Here is a 25,170-nt window from a genome sequence, read left to right as displayed (position 1 = left end):
GGATAAGGGAAAGACACCAACTAAAAATATAGCAAAGTATGGACTAGTATGAATGACTCCTCTGAAGCCACTGTATACAGTTGATGCTACATACCTTAGACAGCACTGCCTATATGTCTATATATTCAATGCAACACATGCTTATTCCATAGGTTTACTGTAGCCCCTCTTTGAATTTTTTTTGTGCTTCACCCTCCCCAGCAGTGATTTGGGACATAAAGGCTATTCCCAGTCATTCTTGGCCGAGTGGTAACAGTAACCATCAGGATCACCCTGATTAGGGCTTAGGGAGTCATATTGTGCTAGGGATCAAACTTAGGACCTAAGACTTTACATATGCGAATAAAAATATATTGTTTTAAATTATTTTAAATAATTAATGTATTTTAAATAAATATTAATGTTATTTAAAATAACATTTAAATATTTAATTATTTAAAATATATAACGTATATGTAATATAGTTACATATATTCCAGTCCTTTTGAGTTACTTCCCATCTAGATTTTTTTCATTTGTTTCATTTTTCCATTATAAAGACATTTACCAAGTTCTTTTTGCAATGCAATATAAAGGAGAATGATAGAAGGACAAATATTTTAAAGCTAGAAATGATTGTCCCATGAAACAATTTTCTTTAATACATTTTACAACTGGATGGAAATGCACCAAGGATAGAGTGCTGTTCTACACTAAACAGCACATGAAGGTCCGCAATTCACTCTCAGAGCAGGAAGGTATGTTGAACGAGATAATCAACATAATTACTCCAACATAAAAACTAATACGGATAATACGGAAACATTCTTTCAAACATCTTTCTAAATGGAACTGTCTGACTCATTGATGTCAGGATAATCTCAAGACCATGACTTGAGCTCAATGGCTTTGGTGTTATTTTCTTTATTTAAAAAATATGGGGCCATGTCTGGCAGTACTTAGTGTTGACTCCTGGCTTTGAGCTCAGGGATCACCCCCTAGGGGACTCTTGTAAGGGGTGCATATGGAGTGCCTGGGACTGACTGAATTTGGGTCAGCTGCCTGAAAGGTAAGAGTCATACCAGGTGTATTATTGTTTTGGTCTTGCCTTTTTCTACTTTTTCTTTTTTAAATTTTATGGGCCACACTCAGCAGTGCTCAGGGTTTACTGCTGGCTTTGTGCTCATAAATCGCTCTGGCAGACTTGGTGGACCATATGGGATGCTGGGGATCAAACCCAGATCCATCCCAGGTCAGCTGCGTGCAAGGCAAACGCCCTATCACTGTGCCATCATTCTGGCCCCTGTTCTTTTTCTATGTTTAAGAATTTTTTGCTTAAAGAAAGAAAGTAGGTTTATAAAGACTTTGATTTTGGGGTCCAAGAATTCTAGGAACCAAAGAAATGCTTAAAGGGTTGCTTTTAATTCCTTTATCATGTGGAGGGAAAAATGCTTCCTTACATAAAAATGACTGAGATTTCCAAATTAGGATAGTTTTCTGTATTACTTTCTTGAAGAGTACAGGAAAGAAATAAGTGGTGAAGGAGAAAGAAAGAGAATTATAGAAGTAAAATGAACAAAAGAAAATAGAAAAGATTACTTATTCATATATATATTTTACTTCTCAAGAGTTTGACCAGTATTAGACATATTTTAGGCAGAAATTGCTGACCAAATATAATGAGTAGAATAAGTAAGCTCATTTTATTTTGTTTTCTCTCTTGCATATGCTTTCAAGGGGATTAGCTAAATCAATTTATATTTTTTCTTTTTTTTTTTTTTTTTTGGTTTTTGGTTTTTGGGCCACACCCGGTAACGCTCAGGGGTTACTCCTGGCTATGTGCTCAGAAGTTGCTCCTGGCTTGGGGGACCATATGGGACACCGGGGGATCGAACCGCGGTCCGTCCAAGGCTAGCGCAGGCAAGGCAGGCACCTTACCTTTAGCGCCACCACCCGGCCCCATTTTTTTCTTTTTTTTTTTTAATTTATTTATTTTAATTTTTATTGTGACCAAAGTGCATTACAAATCTTTCACTGCATCATTTATGGTAAATCAATTTATATTATTTATCATTTGTTTGTTTGTCTTTTTTTTTTTTTTTTTTTTTTTTTTTTGGTTTTGGGGTCACACCCTGTGACGCTCAGGGGTTACTCCTGGCTATGTGCTCAGAAGTTGCTCCTGGCTTCTTGGGGGACCATATGGGATGCCGGGGGATCGAACCACGGTCCATCCTAGGCTAGCGCAGGCAAGGCAGGCACCTTACCTCCAGCGCCACCGCCCGGCCCTGTTTGTTTGTCTTTTGTGCTACACCCAGCAATGCTCAGGAGTTACTCCTGGTTCTGCACGCAGGAATCACGCCTGGTAGACTCTAGGTTTCATATGAAATATAGGAGATGAGATTTAGGTTGAACATGTATAAGGCAAATACTCTACCTACTTGTACTATCTCTCAAGTCCCTCAATTTATATTTATTTGTTTGTTTGTTTGTTTGTTTTTGGTTTTTGGGTCACTCCCGACAGCACTCAGGGATTACTCCTGGCTCTATGCTCAGAAATCGCTCCTGGCAGGCTCAGGGGACCATATGTGATGCCAGGATTCGAACCACCAACCTTCTGCATGCAAGGCAAATGCCTTTCCTCCATGCTATCTCTCCGGCCCCTCAATTTCTCTTTTAAATATCGATCTTATTAAAGTAAAGTTGCCTATAAGTAGTTGCATAATTCTTTTAAAGTTCAGTTTTTTCAAACTTATTTTTCTAAGCTCTCTTTTCCATAAGTTTGAATTATTTTCAGGGTAAATATTTGAGGCCCAGGAGCAATGTAACCATGGTAGCTTTTGAGGGCCAGTGGAACAATGATGTAAACCTTACCTGAGGCAGAACAGAGGCATGAAAAAGATGGAACAAAAATTTGCTGGCCAACAAATGGAATGGAGAGAGAAGGGAAGATGGCACAGTCACAACCAAAACATACGCACACACACATCATCCTGCTACTCTTCTCATTCTTTCCAGGTTCATTTGTCCAATAACACTGCAGAGAAGGTTACCTGAATCTCCTATAGTGAAATAAGAGAAGTAAAGAGACAAGAAAAGAAACTCCTTGTTACAATGCTTTGGCATGATGGTCCAAAATTGTTTAATTGTGTTCTATGTTCAAGGGCAGAAAGGTCAATTGTGCCTCCAATTGACCCACATAGTTGAATGATACAAACCAACTGAAACCTCTCTCTGTCTTTTCTATGCAATCAGATGGCATAAATATTTTCGCCAGTGCATAGGCATTGACACTGACTTTGATGCCACCTTCTTTTGACTACTGAAGTAACTGAGGCCAAACAAGCTCAATGGAGGCTCTAAGATTATAGAAGAAATTGTGATAAAGATGGATCTATAATCTATTCTACATGATGTAGAGCTAGTTAAGATTACCAAAACACAGATAAAATTATTTATTAAAGTATAGCTCTCAGCGTGGTTTGCTAGCCACTTGGCAGGTACTGTATTTGCTGCCAGCTTACCCTGCTTTTTCAATAACCCAATATTAAAACTATGTTGCACAGAACACTAGACAGCTGGCACTTTCCTGTTGGCTTGAATGGGAAACTTCCTATTGGCCAGTGCAGAACAAAAAAAGTTCCCTGTCTGCTAGGGAGTGCTGCTTTTGAACACTTGCCAGAAAACATAGCCAACTCCAGACCAATAGGTGACCAATAGGTCACTACAAGGTATAGTTTTGCCACTACTAAAGTCTACAAATGTAATTTGATTTCCAAATGCAGTGGAAACAATTTCAGCAAATTGAATTACCTGATCTACCCGGGTCAACAAGCACAAAACCTGTTTTATAGTAGTGGCTCACTATAGTTCCAGTGTGCTTAGCTGGGTTGACACTCATGCAGGACAGTGGCCAGAGGAAGGCAAGGTTGAGATCAGGGGGTAAAGTGGCATGATGAAGGATGAGAGAAAAAGTAGGTAAGGTAGAGAGCAGGAGAGAAAATGAACAAGGTAGACTTTCTTATTAAAGGAAACCAAACAATCATGCAGACATAAATCAAATTCAGCACACAGAAGAATGAGCAGCAGAAGTTAACAGGAGAAGCAGCAACAGAGCTGGAGGGGAGATGACAGGCTCCTGCTGGGTCAGCTGTGTTTTCACAAGGAAGGACACAAACAGAATGAGCATTTCTGGACCCTTGTGTGCTGGGTATCTTGATTCCTGGATTTGAACAATATACCAATGGGCCCCACCCACCTAATTTCAGTACAGTTGAAAGAACAAATCAGTGACTCAACTGGAGAAAATCAACACTATCCATGATAGCAGTGATCCAATCCAGTTGCTTCTGCAAAAGAGACTTGTAATTTAGACCCAGGGAAAAAACATTAAACAGGTATTTGCAGTGGAGAACTTTGACTTACCTTTCTATATTATTTGTACTTTGTAAAGTGGGCACAGATTATTTTTATTGTCAATCTTTGCTTTATTTTGATTTTCCAACAATGTATTTTTTAAAAAAAGTAATAAAATAGCAAACTTTTGGTTAAAAAACATAAAAATATGGGATCATATAGAAAAATTTGGGTGATGTTCAAGTTGTGATTTTTTTTTTAACTCGGAATCAAAAGGTTGACTTGAGGGCATTCATATCTGCCACTTCCAGCCACAGTAAGTTGGCTTTCCCATGGGTCATGAGACAAGGTTTTCTGTAGCCACGTGCTTTTTCAGCCTAGTTCAAAAAGGTCATATTACAACTTCAGGTCAAAGAGTAAAATTAGGAAATGAAGTTCTTATTCAGGGGCACCTACTGATACGTGGATAATCCTGACACCAACATCTATATGTAGAAAGCCAAACATGGGATATAGGTGGAAATGACTGAAGCATGACATTTGATTAAAATAGAAAATGCTGGGGCCAAGGAGATAGCATGGAGATAAGGCATTTGCCTTGCATGCAGAAGGACAGTGGTTTGAATTCCGGCATCCCATATGGTCCCCCGAGCCTGCCAGGAGCGATTTCTGAGCGTAGAGTGAGGAGTAACCCCTGAGTGCTGCTGGGTGTGACCCAAAAATCAAAATAAAATAAAATAAAGGAAAATAAAATAACATAAAATAGCAAAATGCCATTCAGCTTGTTAGAAAACAAAAGCTGCATGTTTAGTGCAACAGAGCCAAAATGCTTCTTTACTTGTCCTCACTATGGAAAAGAGAATTTAGAGAACAATGGCTGTCTTATCAGTGTGTGCTTTAAAAAGATAGCTGAGGGTAGGAACATGCACTGCAGGAAAATAAAAACACTGCTGCTTTTCGAAGTTGACAACTTCAAATTAAATGTGTTGCTTGTACTCTGACTTTTCTGTGAATTCTATATCAATTAAGGCCCAGAAGTTTCAAGGAAGGACTAGAAATACAAGACCCAGTGTTTCTCTTTTTCTAGACCCTTAAATAGTAGTTAGAGACTTTGGCTGGAATTGACTTTCATCAGGCACAAATGTAATGGAATTTAGAGAAAAGCAAATTTCATATATACATTTATACCCAAGTTGGCGAGTTTAGAAAAATTTCCTAACGTTTCTGAAGCGGATTTCAAAGAACTGGTAATCAGAGCACTTTGGGGATAATGACTTTCATAGTGAACATAATAGCCATGGACTGCAAAACTATTCAGTCCAAGCTTTCAACTATTGATGACAAATCCCAACTGGACATTATTTAATTGGACAACTACACTTTTAGTAATTTAAAGAGGAGATTATAGACATCCACTGTGATGTGAAAAGCAACTTTCAGGTGAGACTGTTATTTTTCATTGTAGGATTCAAATATTTTCTGACTTGATATAATACACTTTGTTCTAAAATCTCCTGGCCAGTGAGTGTCTGCCAATAGAGTCTTTGAGATGTTATGCTATATAGAATTTGAGCTTCAGTTTTCTGTATGTGAAAAATTTATGGCTGTCCCATTGCACTCCCTAGATTCACATAGAGTTTGGCTACCTCCATGAGAAATGACTCTTTTATAGGGCTCGATGACCTTCATGTCAATCCGCTGCTCTTGTTCGCCAATCACCACTGTCCTCCACAGCCGGTTATCTTCCCGTTCCTCTTCTGCTGTGTACTCTGGAATAGACTCTGTCTCTTGTCCAGCATCTTTGTTTGCTGTGGGATCCTCTGAAAAGGAAGCATAGAATAGGGTTGAAAAAGAAAGACCTTTAAGTGAGCATTTCAGTCAGCTTCTTCTGGCAGCATGGTGGCTTTTTATAGTGCTCAACACTATACTGAACATGGAAAGGCCACTCATTGAAGTACATTTAGGAACTAATTAAACAACCAAATTTTTTTTTTTTGCTTAAACTAAGCTGTGGGTGGAGACAACATATGGCCAGGGCTGTCTTATTGCTGAAACCATTTCAACCTTGATCAAACAGAATGAAGACTGCAAGTCTTTCTGATGAGGAATACTATTCATCCAATTAACCTTGTTTTCTGCAGGATTCCACCTTGGACTCATTCATGTTAATGATATTTTCAGCTATCCTACCAAAGTTCCCAGCTCTATATTTTGTAAAATGAAACTGAGCCCTCTGTCTCTTACAGGACTTACCTGGACACAAGTTGGATGTGACTTTCTACAGATTTTTAAAACATAACATAGAAATACTTTAGAGTAGACAAAAAACAATTTTGTTTATTTTTTTGTAGTGCTGGGGTTCAAACTTGTGGCCTCACATTTGTTCTATCACTGAGCCATATCCTGGTCAAAAAGAAACAACTCTGAAGACAAGAAATGCTCTCTAAGGCCATAAGTTCACAAACTATATCTGTGAGTGTGTAAGAAAATAAAACAATTATATAATAATCATTGAGTATTTCCTAGGGAGAATACTCCTATGTAAACAAAGTATGTGGTCATATTAATTTTTTAAAGAATAAATAATTGTTTCCACATTATTTCTTGTACTAGTATAGTATAACAATAGTTATTCTTTGTATGGCCAGGCAATTTAAAAAAAAATCACAATTTCTTTCTTGTTTTTCTTTCAGAGAAAGGAACCTTCCATTTATATTATATTTTATGCCATTTAGTAATTATAATACCACAGACTTCCACATATTGGGCCCAGTAACTTCTATTATAATGGATGAAATACTAATGCAAAAACTGAACTGCTGAAGTAATTGGGAAGTCACAGAATAGAAAGCAAATTGTCATTCCAACTGTTCAGTCTTCTAAGCTATTACACTGTAATTTAAATGAAGGAATATATCATTATGTTTTGTTTCACTAGGAGGCTGTCACTTTCCTGAACTAAGAAATTATTCTTGGGGGCCGGGAAGGTGGCGCTGGAGATAAGGTGTCTGCCTTGTAAGCGCTACCAAGGAACGGACCGCGATTCGATCCCCCGGCGTCCCATATGGTCCCCCCAAGCCAGAGGCGATTTCTGAGCACATAGCCAGAAGTAACCCCTGAGCGTCAAACGGGTGTGGCCCCCCCCCAAAAAAAAGAAATTATTCTTGAACCACTTTCAACAATCACTTTTACTAACTTACTCTCTCTTAACTTGGAAACCTGCATGGAACACTGAATACAAGCCAGGAAATGAGTATGTAAATAAAAGATCTTGGCCAAGTTCCTGGAAATACAGGTAATCTGTAATGGTATCAAAATTAAAAAAAAGGGGCTGGAGAGATAGCATGGAGGTAAGGCGTTTGCCTTTCATGCAGGAGGTCATCGGTTCGAATCCCAGCGTCCCATATGGTCCCCCGTGCCAGCCAGGAGCAATTTCTGAGCGTGGAGCCAGGAATAACCCCTGAGCACTGCCGGGTGTGACCCCCAAAAAAAAAAAAAACAAAAAAAAAACAAACAAAAAAAAAAAAACAAAATTAAAAAAAAAATGTTCTGGAAGATTTTTCAGGACACAAACATGTCTAATTAATTTGACTTAGAAGAGTAAAATCAAGTCCAGTCCAGTTAAAAACAAGCCTACCCCTTTTGCTAAAACCAGCATTTATCACCACTACAGGTACTGCCATCCTTCACTTGTTCCTCATTCTCACCAACTCCCAGCATCTTACTGAAGAGAGGAAGCAATAATTTCTGACTTCAAATCAGACAAAGTGTTGTCAGAGCCCCATGCATTGGTCTGCCTGACTGGAATTCCTTCCTTTTCCTACCCATCTTTGAGTGGAGCCAGGATGCTCATTTCCTCCTTGAAACACTGTTGTTCCCATATGTTTCCTCAAAACAATTCTCTGATTCAGTTTGTCGACAGTTCTATGCACATACTCTCTCCCCTTCAAAGAACCAACCACCACCATTCTATTTGGATCTTACTGATCTGTTCCTATTAGTCCACAGTGATCTGCAAAGGGTTGTTATCTGCATGCTTATTGAAGTTACTTCATTCAAATAAAACTATTATTTTTTCTGATTGTAAAAGTAAAACACAATAACAAAGTACCAGCAAAACATAAAACAGCAAAAGTCACCAATGTGACTCTCACCCTTTATTGTATGTGATATATATTATGTACATAGTCATACCTACTTACTCCTCCCCCAAATTATTATGCTATATGATCTGCATGATCTATACAAGCTGTTTGACAAAGTTTTCTCATTCAATTAAAGAGCATAAAGATTTCATCTTAGTGACTACAAATGAATGCTCATTTTCCAAAAAGCTCTGAAATGTTCCATTTTATGATTGCCCTTAATTTGTTTATAATTTGTTTATAATTTGTTTACTAATTTGTTTTTATTTTATTTATTTTTATTTTTATTTTATTCCATTTCATTGCTATTTTCACTGTTACTATTTGTTTAGGTATACAGATCTATTACCTGATTTATGCAGTGACCCTTTAGATCAGATTTCTAGCAGTGGACTGGGTCAGAGGTGCTAAGCCTTAAAAGTTCATGTGGACTTTGTGGTCTTTGAACATATCAAACAAAGTACATGATGTACCTGTCTCCTCACAAAAACACTTACAGATTAAGACATTAGAGAGCATCACAGTGGTTAACACTGAAGGTGACAGTTTCCAAGTGTTTATTGTATATTTATATTTCTTTTACTGATGGGGGGGGCTGTCAAAGAGCTGTGTTAATTGTGATTTTTATTTATTTGTCTAAACTCATTATGCAGGAAATCATGTATTGTAACTATTTTCCCATTTTAAACTTGCTTATATTTTATTTAATTATTTATTGATTTATTTTGGTTTTTTTTTAGGTCACACCCAGCAGTGCTCAGGGGTTACTCCTGGCTCTATGCTCAGAAATCACTCCTGGCAGGCTCGGGGGACCATATGGGATCCCGGGATTCGAACCACCGTCCTTCTGCATGCAAGGCAAACTCTTTACCTCAATGCTATCCCTCTGGCCCCAACTTGCTTATATTTTATATATTGTAATTGACATTGTAGGGTACCTATCTGAGACCCACCCATTTCTGGGAGGGGTCTTGGGAACCGGATAATAGGTGTGACCTTACCTGCAAGACCCCGCCCATTCCTAGGAGGTTCCTGGGAGGGGTCTTGGAAAGAATAGATAAACCTCTGAGCCAGAGGATTCGGCCCTTTGGCCGTTCCTCTCTTTGCCTGGCTGGGCTCCCTGGCTTTTGGATCTTGGCCCTTTGGCTCTTTGGGCCGCATGGAGCCCAAAGGGAAGATGGCTGAAAAGAGGATAAGATGCAGGGCAAGCCTAGAATGGCTGAATGCTTGAAAGGTTATGACATAGGCCACACACATGTGGTGGCTAGGGCCTGAATAAAGATGATTCTTCCTGAAGCCTGCGTGTGAGTGAGTGATTTCACCTGGGCGACTCGCCGGCTACATGGGGGATGAAGCCACGTGGCTGGGGCCTAAGCACAAAGGCCTCCATCCATTGCCATCCAGCCCCATCGTTATTTATTTAACTCAACAGACATCTAGATAAACCTGTTAATTTTATGGGTTTTGGTTATTGTCATAGCCAGAAACTAAACTTCTAGCTTAAAATATGTGTGTAATCAGAGGCACAAATGTTTTGATCTATTTTCCCTTGCAAATCATCCCCATTCCTCTGACATTAGCAACTGTGATTCCTACGTTTTGGTGTGAAGGCTGCCAGGATGCTGAAGCTTTTTCTCCATTACCATTTCTTCAGATTGATCTAATGAACAAAAGATGTTATTTAAGAACTAGCGGCAGAAAAATAATTTTTAAGGTGTTCATTCTATAAGTCAACATATATGAAAGAAATAAGCCACATTATTTACTCCCTTCACTTACTCTTCCTAATATTAATAATTTTATACTTTTATTTATTAATTCATTCATTCATTCATTTCTGGGCCAAACCCAGCAGAGCTCAAGGGTCACTCCTGACTGTGCACTCAGAAATCACCCCTGGCAGGCTAGGGGACTATAAGGGATTCAAGGAGTCAAATCGAATCCCTCCTGGGTCAGCCACATGCAAGACAAATGCCCTACCACTGTGCTATCTCTCTGGTTCTAATCTTAATAATTTTTAACTGTAACTGTAAATTAAATTCCTCCCCATGGTCACCATTTTCTCACTATTTTCAAATTTTCATGCCTCATTGAACTCTTTATCTCTAGATCCTTTAAGTTGAATTTTTATTCTCATGTATACGTCACTAAGAAATGCTTGGTTTTGGTTTTTTGTTTCCTGTTCTCAGTGACAGGTCTTGAGCCTCTCAGCAAAGGAGATGTTATTGTGAATATTTTCTTTTGTCTTTTGTGTGCTTGGATGCAGTCTTAAATGGTTCTGCAGGACAGACCACAATAGGGAGATGGTTGGTGTTCACTCTGGACTAGCTAAAGACAACATCAACAATGGATTTCCTATAGTGATGTGCACTGATGAAAGATGAAATTCTTTTGATCTCCATTTTGCATTGCTAATATCTTAGGAGACATCATGTTGAACCTTTTTCTAATTAAAGGGAAGCTATCCTCCATGCAGCTAAGAATCTGTAAATTTTGTTTGGCAAAATTTGCCAAATATGCAGGCAATTAATTTAAGTATAAAAAGTCAACCTACCCAAGTTAAAAAAAGAAAAGAAAAGAATCCCTTCTCATAATACCATTATGGTGTTAGGTTGTTCTTAGAAAAAATAGTTAAGATTTAACACTTGATTAATTTATATGCAGGATTAAAACACAGAATTGATTTCAAAAGTTGGCTGCCTACAGCTATGAGAATAATGAAAGAGAAAGTAGGGAAATGAAGATAGGATACCCTGATTATCTGAAAATAATGTTGGGCTCCCATGTTCACATAGAAACTATCATCAGGGGTTAGGGTTAGAAAATATAGTTTAAATGAGGCTACTAGACATGAAGTGCATGGATGCTTATGATACTATTCTTACCATAAAATATACTAAAACTCTATTTTCCCCATTTCCTGTAGGTTGTATCTCAACTATGCTAAAAAAAAAAAAACTGTTTGAATTGAAAAAAAAAAAAAAAATGGGTCATCATTTTTTTCTGACCATTGGATATTCAGTTTCAAGGATTAGTATAATAAGCCATTAAAAAAAAAGCAACTCCGATTTCCTTTTAAATGAAAGTTTAAGGGGATAAGATAGTACAACAGTTCAGGAGCATGCTCGGCCTGGGCTCATGCCTCGCCGAAAAATGCCTGTGCAACTTTGTACCCCAAGCATAACCCTAAGCACTCCCCAATACTGCAAGACCCAAACAGCTCTCTATCCACAAGTCTTCTTGGCTAATGGGCCAACATTTGCCAGTGGGTAGGGCCCATGTCTCCTGAACACTACTTTAGAGCTCTCACAAAAAGAAAGCGTACACTTACTTCTTCAAAACTTGCGGGCCCAGAGAGACAGCACAGCGGCGTTTGCCTTGCAAGCAACCAATCCAGGACCAAAGGTAGTTGGTTCGAATCCCGGTGTCCCATATGGTCCCCCGTGCCTGCCAGGAGCTATTTCTGAGCAGACAGCCAGGAGTAACCCCTGAGCACCGCCGGGTGTGGCCCAAAAACCAAAAAAACAAAAACAAAAACAAAAACAAACAAAAAAAACTTGCATATATATTATGTACTTGGTACTTAATAAGCATATAATGAGAGCCATTCTTGATTATATCAGTATCTAAAGGATATTTTCCAACAGTTCAGGAATAAATATTAAAAAATATTTCTTCCTGGAGAGATAGCACAGCGGCGTTTGCCTTGCAAGCAGCCGATCCAGGACCAAAGGTGGTTGGTTCGAATCCCTGTGTCCCATATGGTCCCCCGTGCCTGCCAGGAGCTATTTCTGAGCAGACAGCCAGGAGTAACCCCTGAGCACCACTGGGCGTGGCCCAAAAACAAAACAAAACAAAACAAAAAAAAAAACAAGAAAGAAAGAAAGCTACAAAACACTGCTTTACCCTAAGATCTGGCACAAAGCAGCAAGGCTGCCCACTTTCACCACTCCTATTTAACACAGTAGTAATAAAAGTATTTGTCATAGCAATTAAGCAAGAAAAGGATATCAAGAGCATCCAGATAGGAAAGATAGAAGTCAAGCTCTCACTGTTTGCAGATGATGTTACTATATTTAGAAAACCTAAAGACTACCAAAAAACCTCTAGAAACAATAGATTTGTATAGCAAAGTGACAGACTATAAAATAAAATTAACATGCAAAAATTAATATCTTTCTTATATACAAATAACGAGAGAACAGAAACAGACATTTAAAAAAAAAAAAACCTCATTCACTATAACACCACAAAAATTCAAATACCTTGGAGTCAACTTAACTAAGAAGTCAGGACCTATATAAAGAAAGCTGGGCTCGGAGAGATAGCACAGCGGTGTTTGCCTTGCAAGCAGCCTATCCAGGACCAAAGGTGGTTGGTTCGAATCCCGGTGTCCCATATGGTCCCCCGTGCCTGCCAGGAGCTATTTCTGAGCAGACAGCCAGTAGTAGCCCCTGAACAACGCCGGGTGTGGCCCAAAAACAAAAACAAAAACAAAAGATAAGCTCAAATTTTGCCTTTTCAAGTTTTTTGTTGTTATTGTTGTTTATATTTTTCAGAGGTACCTAAGAAGTGATCAGGGGGTCTGAGGAGTCTCAAGCAACAGGGTGGGAAGTTCATGCCCATGGATGTGGCTTTGCTCAGTGGAGTTCCAAGAACCCCCAGGTCACCTATGTGGTACTGGGGTCTCAAAGGCTGAACAGGGTGGTACTTGGGAAGTGAGTGATGCCAGAAGCCAAACTTGGGTTGGGTGCTTGCTAGTCATTTGCCCTAACTGCTTTGCTATCTCCTGACCTCCTGGCCTATCTTTTGAGTTTTAGGCTACAAAGAAAATTTTCTTTCTCTGCAAACCCAGCCTACATTTTCTCACAAAGCATGGAACAAAGAGTGCTGGCAGAGAGTCAGGGGCTGACAATGGGTGTTGCTATCTGTGAGAAACATGCTCTCTGGCAAGGGCTAACCTGCCCAAAAGACACAGAATCTTGTAGACATCACAGAAAAGAGCTGTTGGCAACAAAATGGGAAGTCTGTCATTAAGGCTGCTCAGATAACCTTTCACTTTTCATTCATTTCTGGCCTGACCAGCCTGGTTACTACTTACCATGGCCAGTGTACTCAAAAGAATCTACTTCATCAGGAGTGTCGAGTTCGTCCACGTTAATATCAATTTCATCCGGGCTATCTAGATTATCATCAGAGAGGATAGACCCTTCACTCTGGTCCAGAGACAGATTGATATTTGGAGCTGTGAGTTTGATTCTTCGAGAATGAACACCATCCAGATCCAGAGAGTTAGGAGGTTCTAAAAAGAAGAAAGAATATTGTCTAATATCAGACCAGAAATATGACTGCCAAGAGTGGGTTTGGCTCAGAGGCAGAAACAGAAGGGGGGCTAGAAGGGAAACAGAAGACACTGGTGGTGGGAAATGTGCACTGGTGAAGAGTGGTGTACATTCTATGACTGAAACTAAAGCATGAGCAAGTTTGTAACCATGGTGCTTTAAAAAAAGTAATTATGAAAAAATAAGAGTGAGTTTAGGGCCTAATGAAAACCACTTCTACTCTCTTCTTAGCCAGAGTAGGCCTGCTAAAAATCCTTTTACCACTTAAACTACCATTTCAACCGCACATGTGGCATGTGGAAAGATGAAGTGAAAGCTATTGAGCAGAAAATGAGGTGGCAGGAAATGATTCCAAGTCTCATGCATATAAGGCATGCACATTATCACTGCACCCCTTTCCCAGCCTCCAACTCATTTTCAGAATGACCCTGTTTGTATTTGAGAACTTGGAATTGACATAATATTGAATTAAATGTATATGGTTTCAAATTGCAAAGGACAAGCAGATTAGCTTATAATACTCTATTCCTACTATAGAGTGAAAAGTCAAAATCTTATCTGTCGTGCCCACAGATCCTAGTCTGTGTGTTTAAAGTGGGCTATTCCATAATTAATGACATTTTCTTTTCTTCCTTTTTTTTTTGACATTTTATTTTCTGAAGTGAAATTGGGTTATCCTCCCAGGTTCATTCTTTGAAATCTACACAAGCAGCACCTACTACAGCTTGACTTTAGTACCCATACATAAGTGATCATCTTCTTATATTAAGGCTTATGATAGTAGCATTTCATTCAACAGCATTTGCTACTTCGGTGCATTTTTGTCTTTTTTTTTTGACAGGGGGTCACACTCAGAGGTGCTCAAAGTTTACTCCTGGCTTTGTACTCACAGATAATTCCTGTGGAGCTTGGGGGTGTTGGGGAGTGAACCTAGGTCAGTCATCTGCAAGGCAAGTGCTTTGCCCACTGTATTCTCCAGTCCTAAGATCTTATTCTCTTATATATAATGTCACTCAAACTCTGCTCCAAGTAATGTTCTATTACAGGGGTCTTCAAACTTTTTAAAGTGGGGGCCGGATTACGGTCCCTTAGAGAGCTGGAGGGCCGAACTATATGAGCTACTAATTCCTACTCACACTGCACATATCTTATATAAATAAAATAAAAACCATTTATAAATAAACAGATCACACACCAGTATTTTAATGGGAACTGTGGGCCTGCTTTTGGCTAAAGAGATGGTCAATGTCCGGTTTCATATTTGTCACTGCCAGCCATAACAAGTGATGCAAGTGGGCATCAGTTAATCTTGATCTGGTTGGAGATTTCAGATGTTTCATTCTTGAAAAAGTCTGTTCACAGGCATAAGTGCTAACAAAGATGGTTACCATTTTGAGTGGTAACCAGTGGTTCCTGATATTTGGATATACACTGAGTGTATATGCTGGCAGGTATCTTGGCAACCAAACAGTGCTCACTGCTGGCGGGCCGGATCAGACTCCTCTGCGGGCCGCATGTGGCCCGTGGGCCGTAGTTTGAAGACCCCTGTTCTATTATTTCTTAGAGAAAAACTACATAGAAGAATTTTTTTGTGTATTGGTAGAAATATTCTATGTATGTATGAGTTTTGAGCACTTGAAGTGGTATCATTAAAGAATAGAACTTTTCATATTTATTTTAAATTTTAATTAAGTAATCATTGTGACTATCCTATAATATATAACCATAGTCTTAGTGTCTTTATTATTCAAAGGTTTTTTTGTGAATCTTGACAAGTGATATATAGGTACTGTGGCTACCACATTTAAAAAGAATGGTGTCACTGGACTAGTATATTTTTGTGTGTGTGCTTTATTTGTGTGTGCATGTGTGTGTGCATGTGTGTGTGTGTGCGCGCGCACGCTTGATTTCTGATGGGGATCATGCTCAGGGTCACTCTTGGCTCTGCTCTCAGCAATCATTCCTGGTAGTTCTCAGGAGGTATAGAAGATCCAGCAGGGGTAAATCACATGCAAGGCAAGTGCTTTACCCACTTTACTATCTCTCTAGCCCCTGACTAGTATTCTGACAATAGTATTTTGAAATGCTAGAAGAGAAAAAAGGTAAATGTATTGCCTTCCAAGTCTACTCTAGATTTGACTGATAATGTGAGTTTTTGGAGAGACAAAAGTGCTAAGGGAAAAAGAAAAAAAAGCAGAGTCAAAAAAGTCACCCAATGTATATAAGGACTGGTGAGATAGTACAGCAGATAAGGCATTTGCCTTGCATGCAGCAGCTGACCCAGGTTAGATCCCAAACACTTCAAATGATTTCCCAACCCCATCAAGTGTGATTCTTGAGCAGAGACCAAAGAATAAGTCCTGAGCACTGCTTAGTGTGGCCCATAATTTTACAAAAGGAAAAGAAAACAAAAGAAAAAAGTCACTAAAGGCAAAGGGGAAGGCCTACAGGCTAAAATTTAGCATTTACTATTCCTTGTTGAGGACCAGAAAGATAGTACAATGGGTATGGGTAAGGTGTTTGCCTTGCACTAGACAGACCTGTGTTGTGGTCCCCTGAGTACAACCAAGAGTGATCCATGATTGTAGATCCAGGAGAAAGCCTGGCCACCACTGGATATAGTCCCCAAACAAAAAATAAAATAAAATAAAACAAAATTCCTCTCCGTAGGTAACTTGGGTTGTAGCATTATTTTCAATAATAACACAGAGAACATTCTAGATGGAGTACTAGAAATAATGTCAACTTTTAGTCTACAGCCTGAATGTGGTCTCATAATGCAGAATGGAATAGAAGACATTTGCAGATAGAGTTGGGGCCTCAGGAGTGAAATCAATATTCAATTCACTGCTCATTTTAACCAAATTGAGCCTAACATTTTCCTCACACTTTTCTCTCTCTCTCTCTTCACTTTTCTCTCTGAAATCTCACATTGCAGAGAAAGTGGTTCTCTCACTGAATAATGACTATCTTTAGATGCCAGCTAGTCCCCAGGAAAGGAATAAATATGGCACTCACCAGGTCGCAGGTCCACAGCATTTGGACTCAGCATCCCCTCCTCAAAGGGGTTATCCATACCTTCATCCTCTGACAATAATCTAAAAGAGAAAAAAGCTAGAGTGAAACACTGGGGCATGCCATATTCTCCACAAAGGAAAGTCAGAGTCCAGATAACATTTCTCACTCATGTAGCACAACCCGAGTCTATGTACTAACTCATGTGTCAGTACACCTGAGTGTAATGACTGACAATATGTTCTGATACTGTCACTGATTTGAGAATCAGGCTGCAGCCTCACCTCACTTTGAACAGCAAGTCATTTTTGCTACCAGCTCATGGAAGTAAAGATGTATTGAAAAGTTCAGAAACAGGACAAGGCAAGAAATGAATAAAACATAGTTAAGGGAACATTCAATTACATTTGCAAAAGAGGCAGTTTATGGTTGGAGTAAAGACAGATCTGAGTTTTGAGAGAGGCCTCTACATAAAGGCCTTATACAGATATGGCTTATACAGATTTGCATCAAGAGAACAAAGCTGATCTCACTTCTTTCATTTAGAACAGAAACAGACCAACAGGCGATGATGTTAAAATGATTCAACAATGAATTTAAAACATGCCTATTATTCTGGAGAAGATACCAATTAATATTATTTTTTATTTAAATATTGAAAGAGCTTTTGTGAATGGATATAGGCAAATAGACTTCTGGCAAGGCATAATTATCTCATAATAATATCTTATAAGGTAAATGCAGGGAATAGAATAATATTGCTTGAATCCTGTGGTGCCATGGATAATCTGGGACACCTTGGCAGGGATCTCTAGGGCTGCACCCATGTGTGTCAGGATTTAAACCTGAACTGAGTGTGTGATGAGCATAGGCCCTTACCACTGCTCTATTTCCCAGCACTGCTTCATTTACTTTTATGTCTAAAACACTGAATAGAAATCAATATACAAGCAGTCCATGTGGGATGAAACTACTGGACTCAAAATAATTTCCCTACACACACACACACACACACACACACACACACACACACACACACACACACACACACACACACACACAATTTTTCTATCTCCTATTTATGGTTCAGACTAAAACCAAACACAAAAGATATCACAGAAATACCTGCCTGAGAGAGCACACAGATATTGGCTAGAGCTCCAAGATAAATATAAGGATTGTAAAAGATAAATAATAATAGTAGATAGTAATAGTACATAAATAAAAATAGTAGATAAATAGTAGATTAAAGCCAAAGAATTAGTCAGGGGTCTAAGGTTCTTTCCTTGCAAATGGTTGGCCAGGGTTTGATCCTCGCAGTCTAAATTGTTCCCCAAGCACTGCCAGGAATGAGCCATAAATACAGAGACAGGATTAAGATCTAACTACCACTGGAAGTGGTCCCCAAACTATCTAGTATCAGTTGTAAATGTCTATATGTTTTGCTAATTTTTCAAAGCTATGAGCAACAACATAAACTAACATCCTAGATACAAATCATTCTGGGTTATGGTTCACAGTTGGTATTAACAAGATGAACAATTCCGAGACAACTATCTGATCACCTCTGTGGTTTTAAGTGGAGTTGTCAGTGACTGTAAAGAATGAATAGAATACAAAATATGGAGAAAAGTTCCTTGTAAGTTATAAAGTAGTGACTAAAACTATGGTATTATATTCCTTTTCTTATAAACATAATACAGGACTAGAATTTAAGTGCCAACTAAGGTTGGGAAAAACATAATCACAGTAACTGGCTTATTTTATTTACCTAGTAACTGGATATCCTTCCTAATACAATTATAGGGTACTAGCCTTGTAAGGAAAAACTTCTGTACTGAGCAGATTATACATAGCCATTGAGCCTATGAGTGACTGTAATGCATTGTTATTAGTAAATTGAGCCTTTGTCTCTACTCCTCAGCACAGAGCAGAATCATGTCTAGAAGGTGCTGGAAGCCAGAGGTGGAGCTAAGAGGAAGAAAGAGTGAAAGGCTATGATTAGGGGAAAAAATCATATACCCATGGGCATTACAGAAGCCCAGGGACATTGCAAAGGACCTTGGGGTGGGAAAAAGAAAGCAGAACAGTCCAGAGGCTTTCCTCTGCCACCTAAATGTGTCAGAACAAACAATTCTATCAGAGTTGGCCAATGAGGATCATGAACATTTCAGAAGCAGAGGCCAGGCCACAATTGAACACTGTGAATATACTATTTCCTCTCCATCCATCTGTGGTTGCCATTTCATTTGTGGGTTTCTGCATGCAAGGGATTACCAAAGAAGCTAAAGAAGTTTTTTTCTTCTTAAAAATTTTTGTATGGATTTTTGTTTGTTTGTTTGTTTGTTTGTTTGATTTGAGCCACAACCAGCAATACTTGTATTACTTTTTCTGGTTGTGCATGGACCACTCCTAGTAGTGCTTTGGAGACCATATGTAATGATGGGTTTTGAACACAGGTTGGTCATGTGCAAAGTAAGTGCACTAACCACTGTACTATATGGCTCTACTACTGGATTTTACTTTTAAAAATCTCATTGCAGTTTGGTTAAGATGGCTACATTAGTGGCAAAGCAGTATACAAAGTAACTGCACCTCTGCCCCAACCACCACCACCACCAAAGAGCCTGGGACATTTAACCACGGTTCCTGTGTAACCTCTAGTTTAGTCATTGTCATCATCACCTGTACGCAGTATTGTGATCCAAGATTAAGGGTCTGTCATGGATCCATATTAGTTAGTCGGAATATATTCTTTGAAGAGTAAGATCAGTGAGGACTTGCCCCTCTCTCCACAGCTCCTTTTATGACCTCCCCATCCTCACCCCCCAGTGCATCTCACTTTGAGGTCAAATCCAGGGCTTCAACTCTGGAGGCAGAGGGAACTGTAAAGTTAAGCCCACCTCCCCCACCGCTGAGCCCCAATAGATGCCCTGAACCATGTCTCCATCTACAGGATAGATGCAGAATTGTCTGCAGCAAGGTTTCTCCTTGCTCTTAGTCTTTTGGGGCACAGAGTCAAGTTGCATTTTCCTCCTCTCCCAAAAGTTGTTGTTGGTGGTGGTGGGGGTCATGTGAATTTCTCTGGCAAATGGGATGGCAGTGGAAATGGTAAGTGTCCCTGTAGGACAGAAGACTCAGGAACAAATAATAGGGTGCCCTAGTTTCCAGAATCAGGTGCTGTGAGGGGTGGTGCCTGGGTGCCAGAGGAAGTGGCCCAGACCCACACTTGTGTCGATAACATCCAAAAAGAAATTTCATTTTTCCCAGAGATATTAGGGTTCTTTGTCACCATTATCATTTATTGTTCATTTCAAGAAGAATGTCTGACTCATACTATACAAATTTTCAGCCCAAGTTCAGCAGCACATGAACTAAAATCAGAGCCCTGCAGAGAAGACTGGGTGAAGCCTGGACAGGTGCTCACACAGGAATTCATGAAGCAGTAAGAAGTGTTTAAACCAGGGCTGAAAGTTCCAGAAGAAAGTCTCTTGGATGTCCATGTGAAGAGTAATGAAATCTCTCTGCCAGCTTTTCCATTGTCATCTAATGCTTGCCAGTATTCTCAATATTTCTATTTAAGATAATTTATTCTAGTGAAGGAAACCTATAAACCTAGTGTTTGTAGCAACTTAAAATCACTGACCTAAAGAATCATTGTGAATTAAATATAATAAAAACAAAGCAATGTTACTGGAATTACTACTAAAAGTTAGTTTGGTAGTATCTGTCAGGAACTTTATTTCTTTGCTTTATATGGTAGTATCACTCTGGGACTGTATCTTTTTGATGTAAACATGGGTTGGGAGGAGGAGGAGGAGGAGGAGAATGAGAAAAAGATCGTGAGAGAAAGTGTCTGGTAAGTCTAATTCCATGAATTATTATAAATACAAAAATTTTCTGTACAAGATAGCAAACCCAACAAATAATTGGAACATTTTATAAAGTCAAAATAACTCAAGTGAAACCTTAAGATGCCAGAATGAAGTTATTCTAGAAACTGCTAAGACCACAGACATGTTTTCTGGTGAACTTGGACCATAGACCCATGTAACAAACAAGTTTATTGTGGAAGAGAGACATAGACTTGGGCATTGAAGAAAAGTAATGATCTGAAAGAATTATCATTTAATAAAAAGAGGATAAAACAAGCCTATTATTTGCCCTTCGAAAGTACAGTTTGCTTGGAATTTGGGTTGGAAGTTTTTATTTGTTAAGAATTTGAGGGGCCGGGTAGGTGGCGCTGGAGGTAAGGTGTCTGCCTTGCAAGCGCTAGCCAAGGAAGGACCGCGGTTCGATCCCCCGGCGTCCCATATGGTCCCCCCAAGCCAGGGGCGATTTCTGAGCGCATAGCCAGGAGTAACCCCTGAGCGTCAAACGGGTGTGGCCCAAAAACCAAAAAAAAAAAAAAAAAAAAAAAGAATTTGAGACACTAATAGTTTGCCACCAAATGTCTCAATTTGGGCCTAACAACCAACTAGGAGTGATTCCTGAGTGCAGAGCATGAAGTTCACACCCCTGGGCACCTATGAGTGTGGCCCTAAACAAAATAAATAACCCAAAAAAAATTATTTTTACTAAACCTATGACCCTTCCAAGGACTTGAAGACCAGCAAATATGGAATAGTGGTATAAACAAAATCTTTTAACTTGAAAAATAGAGCTGGATAATTTAAAGAACTATATTTCTAATAATCTTTAGTAAAGAAGCTAGTATACAGTAGCTTGGTAGTTCTTATAGCACAGAGAGGACCACAAAGCAAAATTCTGGGGCACAGCAAACACATTATCTTACTTTTAGACCAGGTACAAAAAAAAATCTCTCCAGCATTTCTGAATCGGGAGGCATTTAATTGCTGAAAGAATTATTTCTCAGCCTTTTGATCATGTGTAATTACTGAAAGATTAGTCTTGCCTGATGTTAGACGAATTTTAATAGGCTATTAATAGTGAACCAAGATTTCACATGCACACACACACACACACACACACACACACACACACCATGCAATTTCTGGATGGTGATATTTCTTGAAAAGCTTGTATACCCAATAGTAGTCAATAGTTAAGATCCTTCTAATATTAGTTAACATTCTTCTAAGATTGTTTCCTACAAACATAGTATTGAATTCAAGATCTTTACTGCAATTTAGAAAAATAAAGACTGGCTATGCTGACATATTTTAAGAAAAGTAATGCCCAAAGAGTAATTTTCATTATGTCTGAGTTTCTAAAGATCTTCCTGGCTTCCTTCTAGTTAAATGAGACACTGATAAATAATATATTTATTATTTATTTATTAAAAATAAATATTTTTTAAGTGAGAAACTGGAAAAAATAGAAAGAAACAATAAGATCTTGCATGAGGTACTATGATTACTTTGTAAAATGCATAAATTAATGGTTTGTATGAGGGTCACATAAAGGTCCTTGTGGGCTACAACTTTAAGATTTCCTGGGACTTGGGAGCCTTTGGTCACCTATCAAAATACTCACACAGAAGGAAAGATTACCAGGATTTCACACTTGGTGCCAATGAAAAGCTATGGGCTTGGGCTTGGGACCACAATAGAATTGGGTTTGAGCTGTTTAATGAGGTTCTTGGTAACAGTTACTGAACCTGACTGACCCTGGAAGAAAAACTCTGGTGTCTGGTGGTTCCTTGAGGTGAGAGAGAGAGAGAGAGAGAGAGAGAGAGAGAGAGAGAGAGAGAGAGAGAGAGAGAGAGAGAGAGAGAGAGAGAGAGAGACAGAGACAGAGACAGAGAGACAGAGAGAGACAGAGAGAGACAGAGACAGAGAGACAGAGAGAGACAGAGAGAGACAGAGACAGAGACAGACAGACAGACAGACAGACAGAGAGAATTGGAGTTAGAGAAAGAATTAGAGTAAGAGAGAATTGAAGTGAGTAATGGGGTAAGGAGAAGGCAGCAAACAAAGACAGATAAGCATTGACACTTATCCAGATATCACCTTCCCCAGAACTCAGTCATCTGCTCTCAGGTTCTCAGGAAGAAAAACACAGATCAATGCAATATTCAGTGTCACGTTTGAGAAATAGATTGCTAACAAAAGTCCTGGGTAGTCAAAAGCACCTTGAAATCATTTATTGACTTTGTTCCCTGAACGTTAGTATACATGACTCTGTGAATATAACTATTCACAGGTAATCTTATGACATGAAGTTTTGATAAACACTGAGCAGGAATAGAAAGAAAGTCAAAGTGTCATTTAAACCATTTGCTTTTTAGAATATACTTTAAAAACTGGTAGTAAATAGGAGGTACTACCCTTTGCTTGTGGCATATATACTATTTTCTTTTCATATAGCTTTAAAAACACAGTATCTTATCTATGAATTTGGAGTTTAAAAGATTAAATTAAATGGCATCATGTCAAATTGGAGAAAGCAATACTTACTTCAAATGTCAATTAGGAAAAAAAAAAGGTGGGGTAACACCAAACCCTGCCACTCCAGCACTTTTTCTGATTTAGTTTTGTTTTATTTTTGTTGTTGTTGTTGTTGTTGTTTGATATTATTTTCCTTCTCTTTTTTCTTCCACTTTTTTCTTTCTTTTTCACTTTTGTGGATATTATTCAGTGACTTTTTTTCCTTTTTAGTAGTTGATACCAAATTTTTTCTTCTCTTTTCCTTAACCTTTTTATCTCCAACAAAATAGCATAACTTGAATCATTCACCCTCATAAATTGAGGAGGGAAAGAATGATACCAGGACCAGTCATATGAACATGTAGTGTAAATAAAAAATGACCAGACTGGAACACCAAACAGAATAGATACCCAACCTATAACAAGCTGTAAGGTGGAGACCAGTTGCACTAGGATTCTGGGGGGTAAAGGAGGGATATGTGGGAGACATGCTGGGAACAGGAGTGGAGGGAGGACAACATTGGTGGTGGGAATGCCCTTCATTCATTGTCACTTTGTACCATAAATAATTCTGTGTAATGAACTTCAGTCACAATAAAAAAATGGTTAAAAAAATTCATTACTTGAAATACTAATCTGCAACTCAACAGCCTGTACACAATGAACAGAGATACCTCTACATCAAATATATATACCAGTTCTATATAGATTTGTTCAAATGCCAATAGGACTTGGACAAAGGTAGGCTCTTTTTCCTGTCAAAGGGTTAGTCTTCATTCTTTCCCTCTTAAATGTGGACTAACCATAGGTAGCACTTCCACTAGTGTAGCTTCTCAGAAGCCCAAATGGTTCAGTGGCTGTCCTTCCTGTGTCACTATTTCTGGAAGGAATGTGCTGCCATAGTGCAAGGACATTCCCGCAGCTCTCCAGAGAGCCCTGAGGTAATATTCTGTCAACACTCAGAAAGGGGCCAAGCCCTCAGAAAACAGCTTCATGTGTAAATCACCTCAAAGCAGATTCTCTGATCTGCAGCTCTTTCACAAAGCAAGTCCTGGCTGATGTGATAGTAACTTCCCTGACTGATCCACTCTCAAGTTCCTGGCGTGGAGCTGAGCAAAGGCAGGAATCAATCAGACTCCAACCTTCATGGGTGGGGACAGCTACCGCTGCAGTCGTGTACAAGCTGTTATGGTTAGGGTGGTTCTTGGCCACCAAAAGGAACCAAGATAATGATAGAGAAGAAATGGACATTTAAAAAACAATCCCATTCACATTAGTAGCACACAAACTTAAATACCTTGGAGTCAACAGAACTAAAGAGGCGAAGGAGCTGTACAAAGAAAACTATAAAACACTGCTTCAAGAAATAAAAAAGGGCACAGAAAATGGAGACACATAAACTGTTCATGGATTGGGAGGATTAACATCATTAAAGTGGCAATAATCCTCAAAGCATTGTACAGATTTAAAGCAATTCCTCTAAGAATACCCAAGACATTCTTCAAAGAAATGGATCAAACACTCATGAAATTCATTTGGAACACTAAACATCCAGGAATAGCTAGAGCAACCTTTAGAAAAAAGAACATGGGAGGCATCACCTTCCCCAACTTTAAATTGTATTACAAAGTCATTAAAAAAGCATGGTATTAGAATAAAGATAGATCCTCAGATCAATGGCATAGACTTGAGTATTCAAAGAATGTTCCCAAGACCTACAATCAATTAATCTTTAATAAAGGGGCAAGAAATGCGAAATGGAGCAAGGAAAGCCTCTTCAAGTGGTGCTGGGACAACTGGTTAGCCACATACAAAAAGCAAAATCAGCCCTCATCTAACACCATGCACAAAGGTCAAATCCAAATGGATTAAAATATCTTGATATCAAACCCGAATCCATAAGATATATAGAACAACAAGTAGGTAAAATACTCCATGGCATTGAGA

At 38.9% G+C, this 25,170-nt stretch overlaps 1 protein-coding gene across 1 annotated transcript in view; it reads right to left on the bottom strand.

Moving 5' to 3' along the window:
- The window catches only part of PRUNE2 (prune homolog 2 with BCH domain), a 313,372-nt gene that overhangs the window by 28,909 nt on the left and 259,293 nt on the right, over positions 1–25,170 (bottom strand). Inside the window, exons 10-12 of the mRNA XM_049769754.1 lie at positions 16,838–16,917; positions 13,579–13,779; positions 5,979–6,152 (exon numbers count right to left, since the gene is read on the bottom strand). Of these exons, the coding sequence (XP_049625711.1) occupies positions 5,979–6,152; positions 13,579–13,779; positions 16,838–16,917 (455 nt within the window). The remainder of the gene's footprint in view (positions 1–5,978; positions 6,153–13,578; positions 13,780–16,837; positions 16,918–25,170) is intronic.

This window comes from Suncus etruscus, chromosome 3, assembly GCF_024139225.1.
Source record: "Suncus etruscus isolate mSunEtr1 chromosome 3, mSunEtr1.pri.cur, whole genome shotgun sequence".
Classification (NCBI taxonomy): Eukaryota; Metazoa; Chordata; class Mammalia; order Eulipotyphla; family Soricidae; genus Suncus; species Suncus etruscus.
The sequence above is the reverse complement of the archived record's forward strand: the minus strand, read 5'-3'. Positions and strand labels throughout refer to the sequence as shown.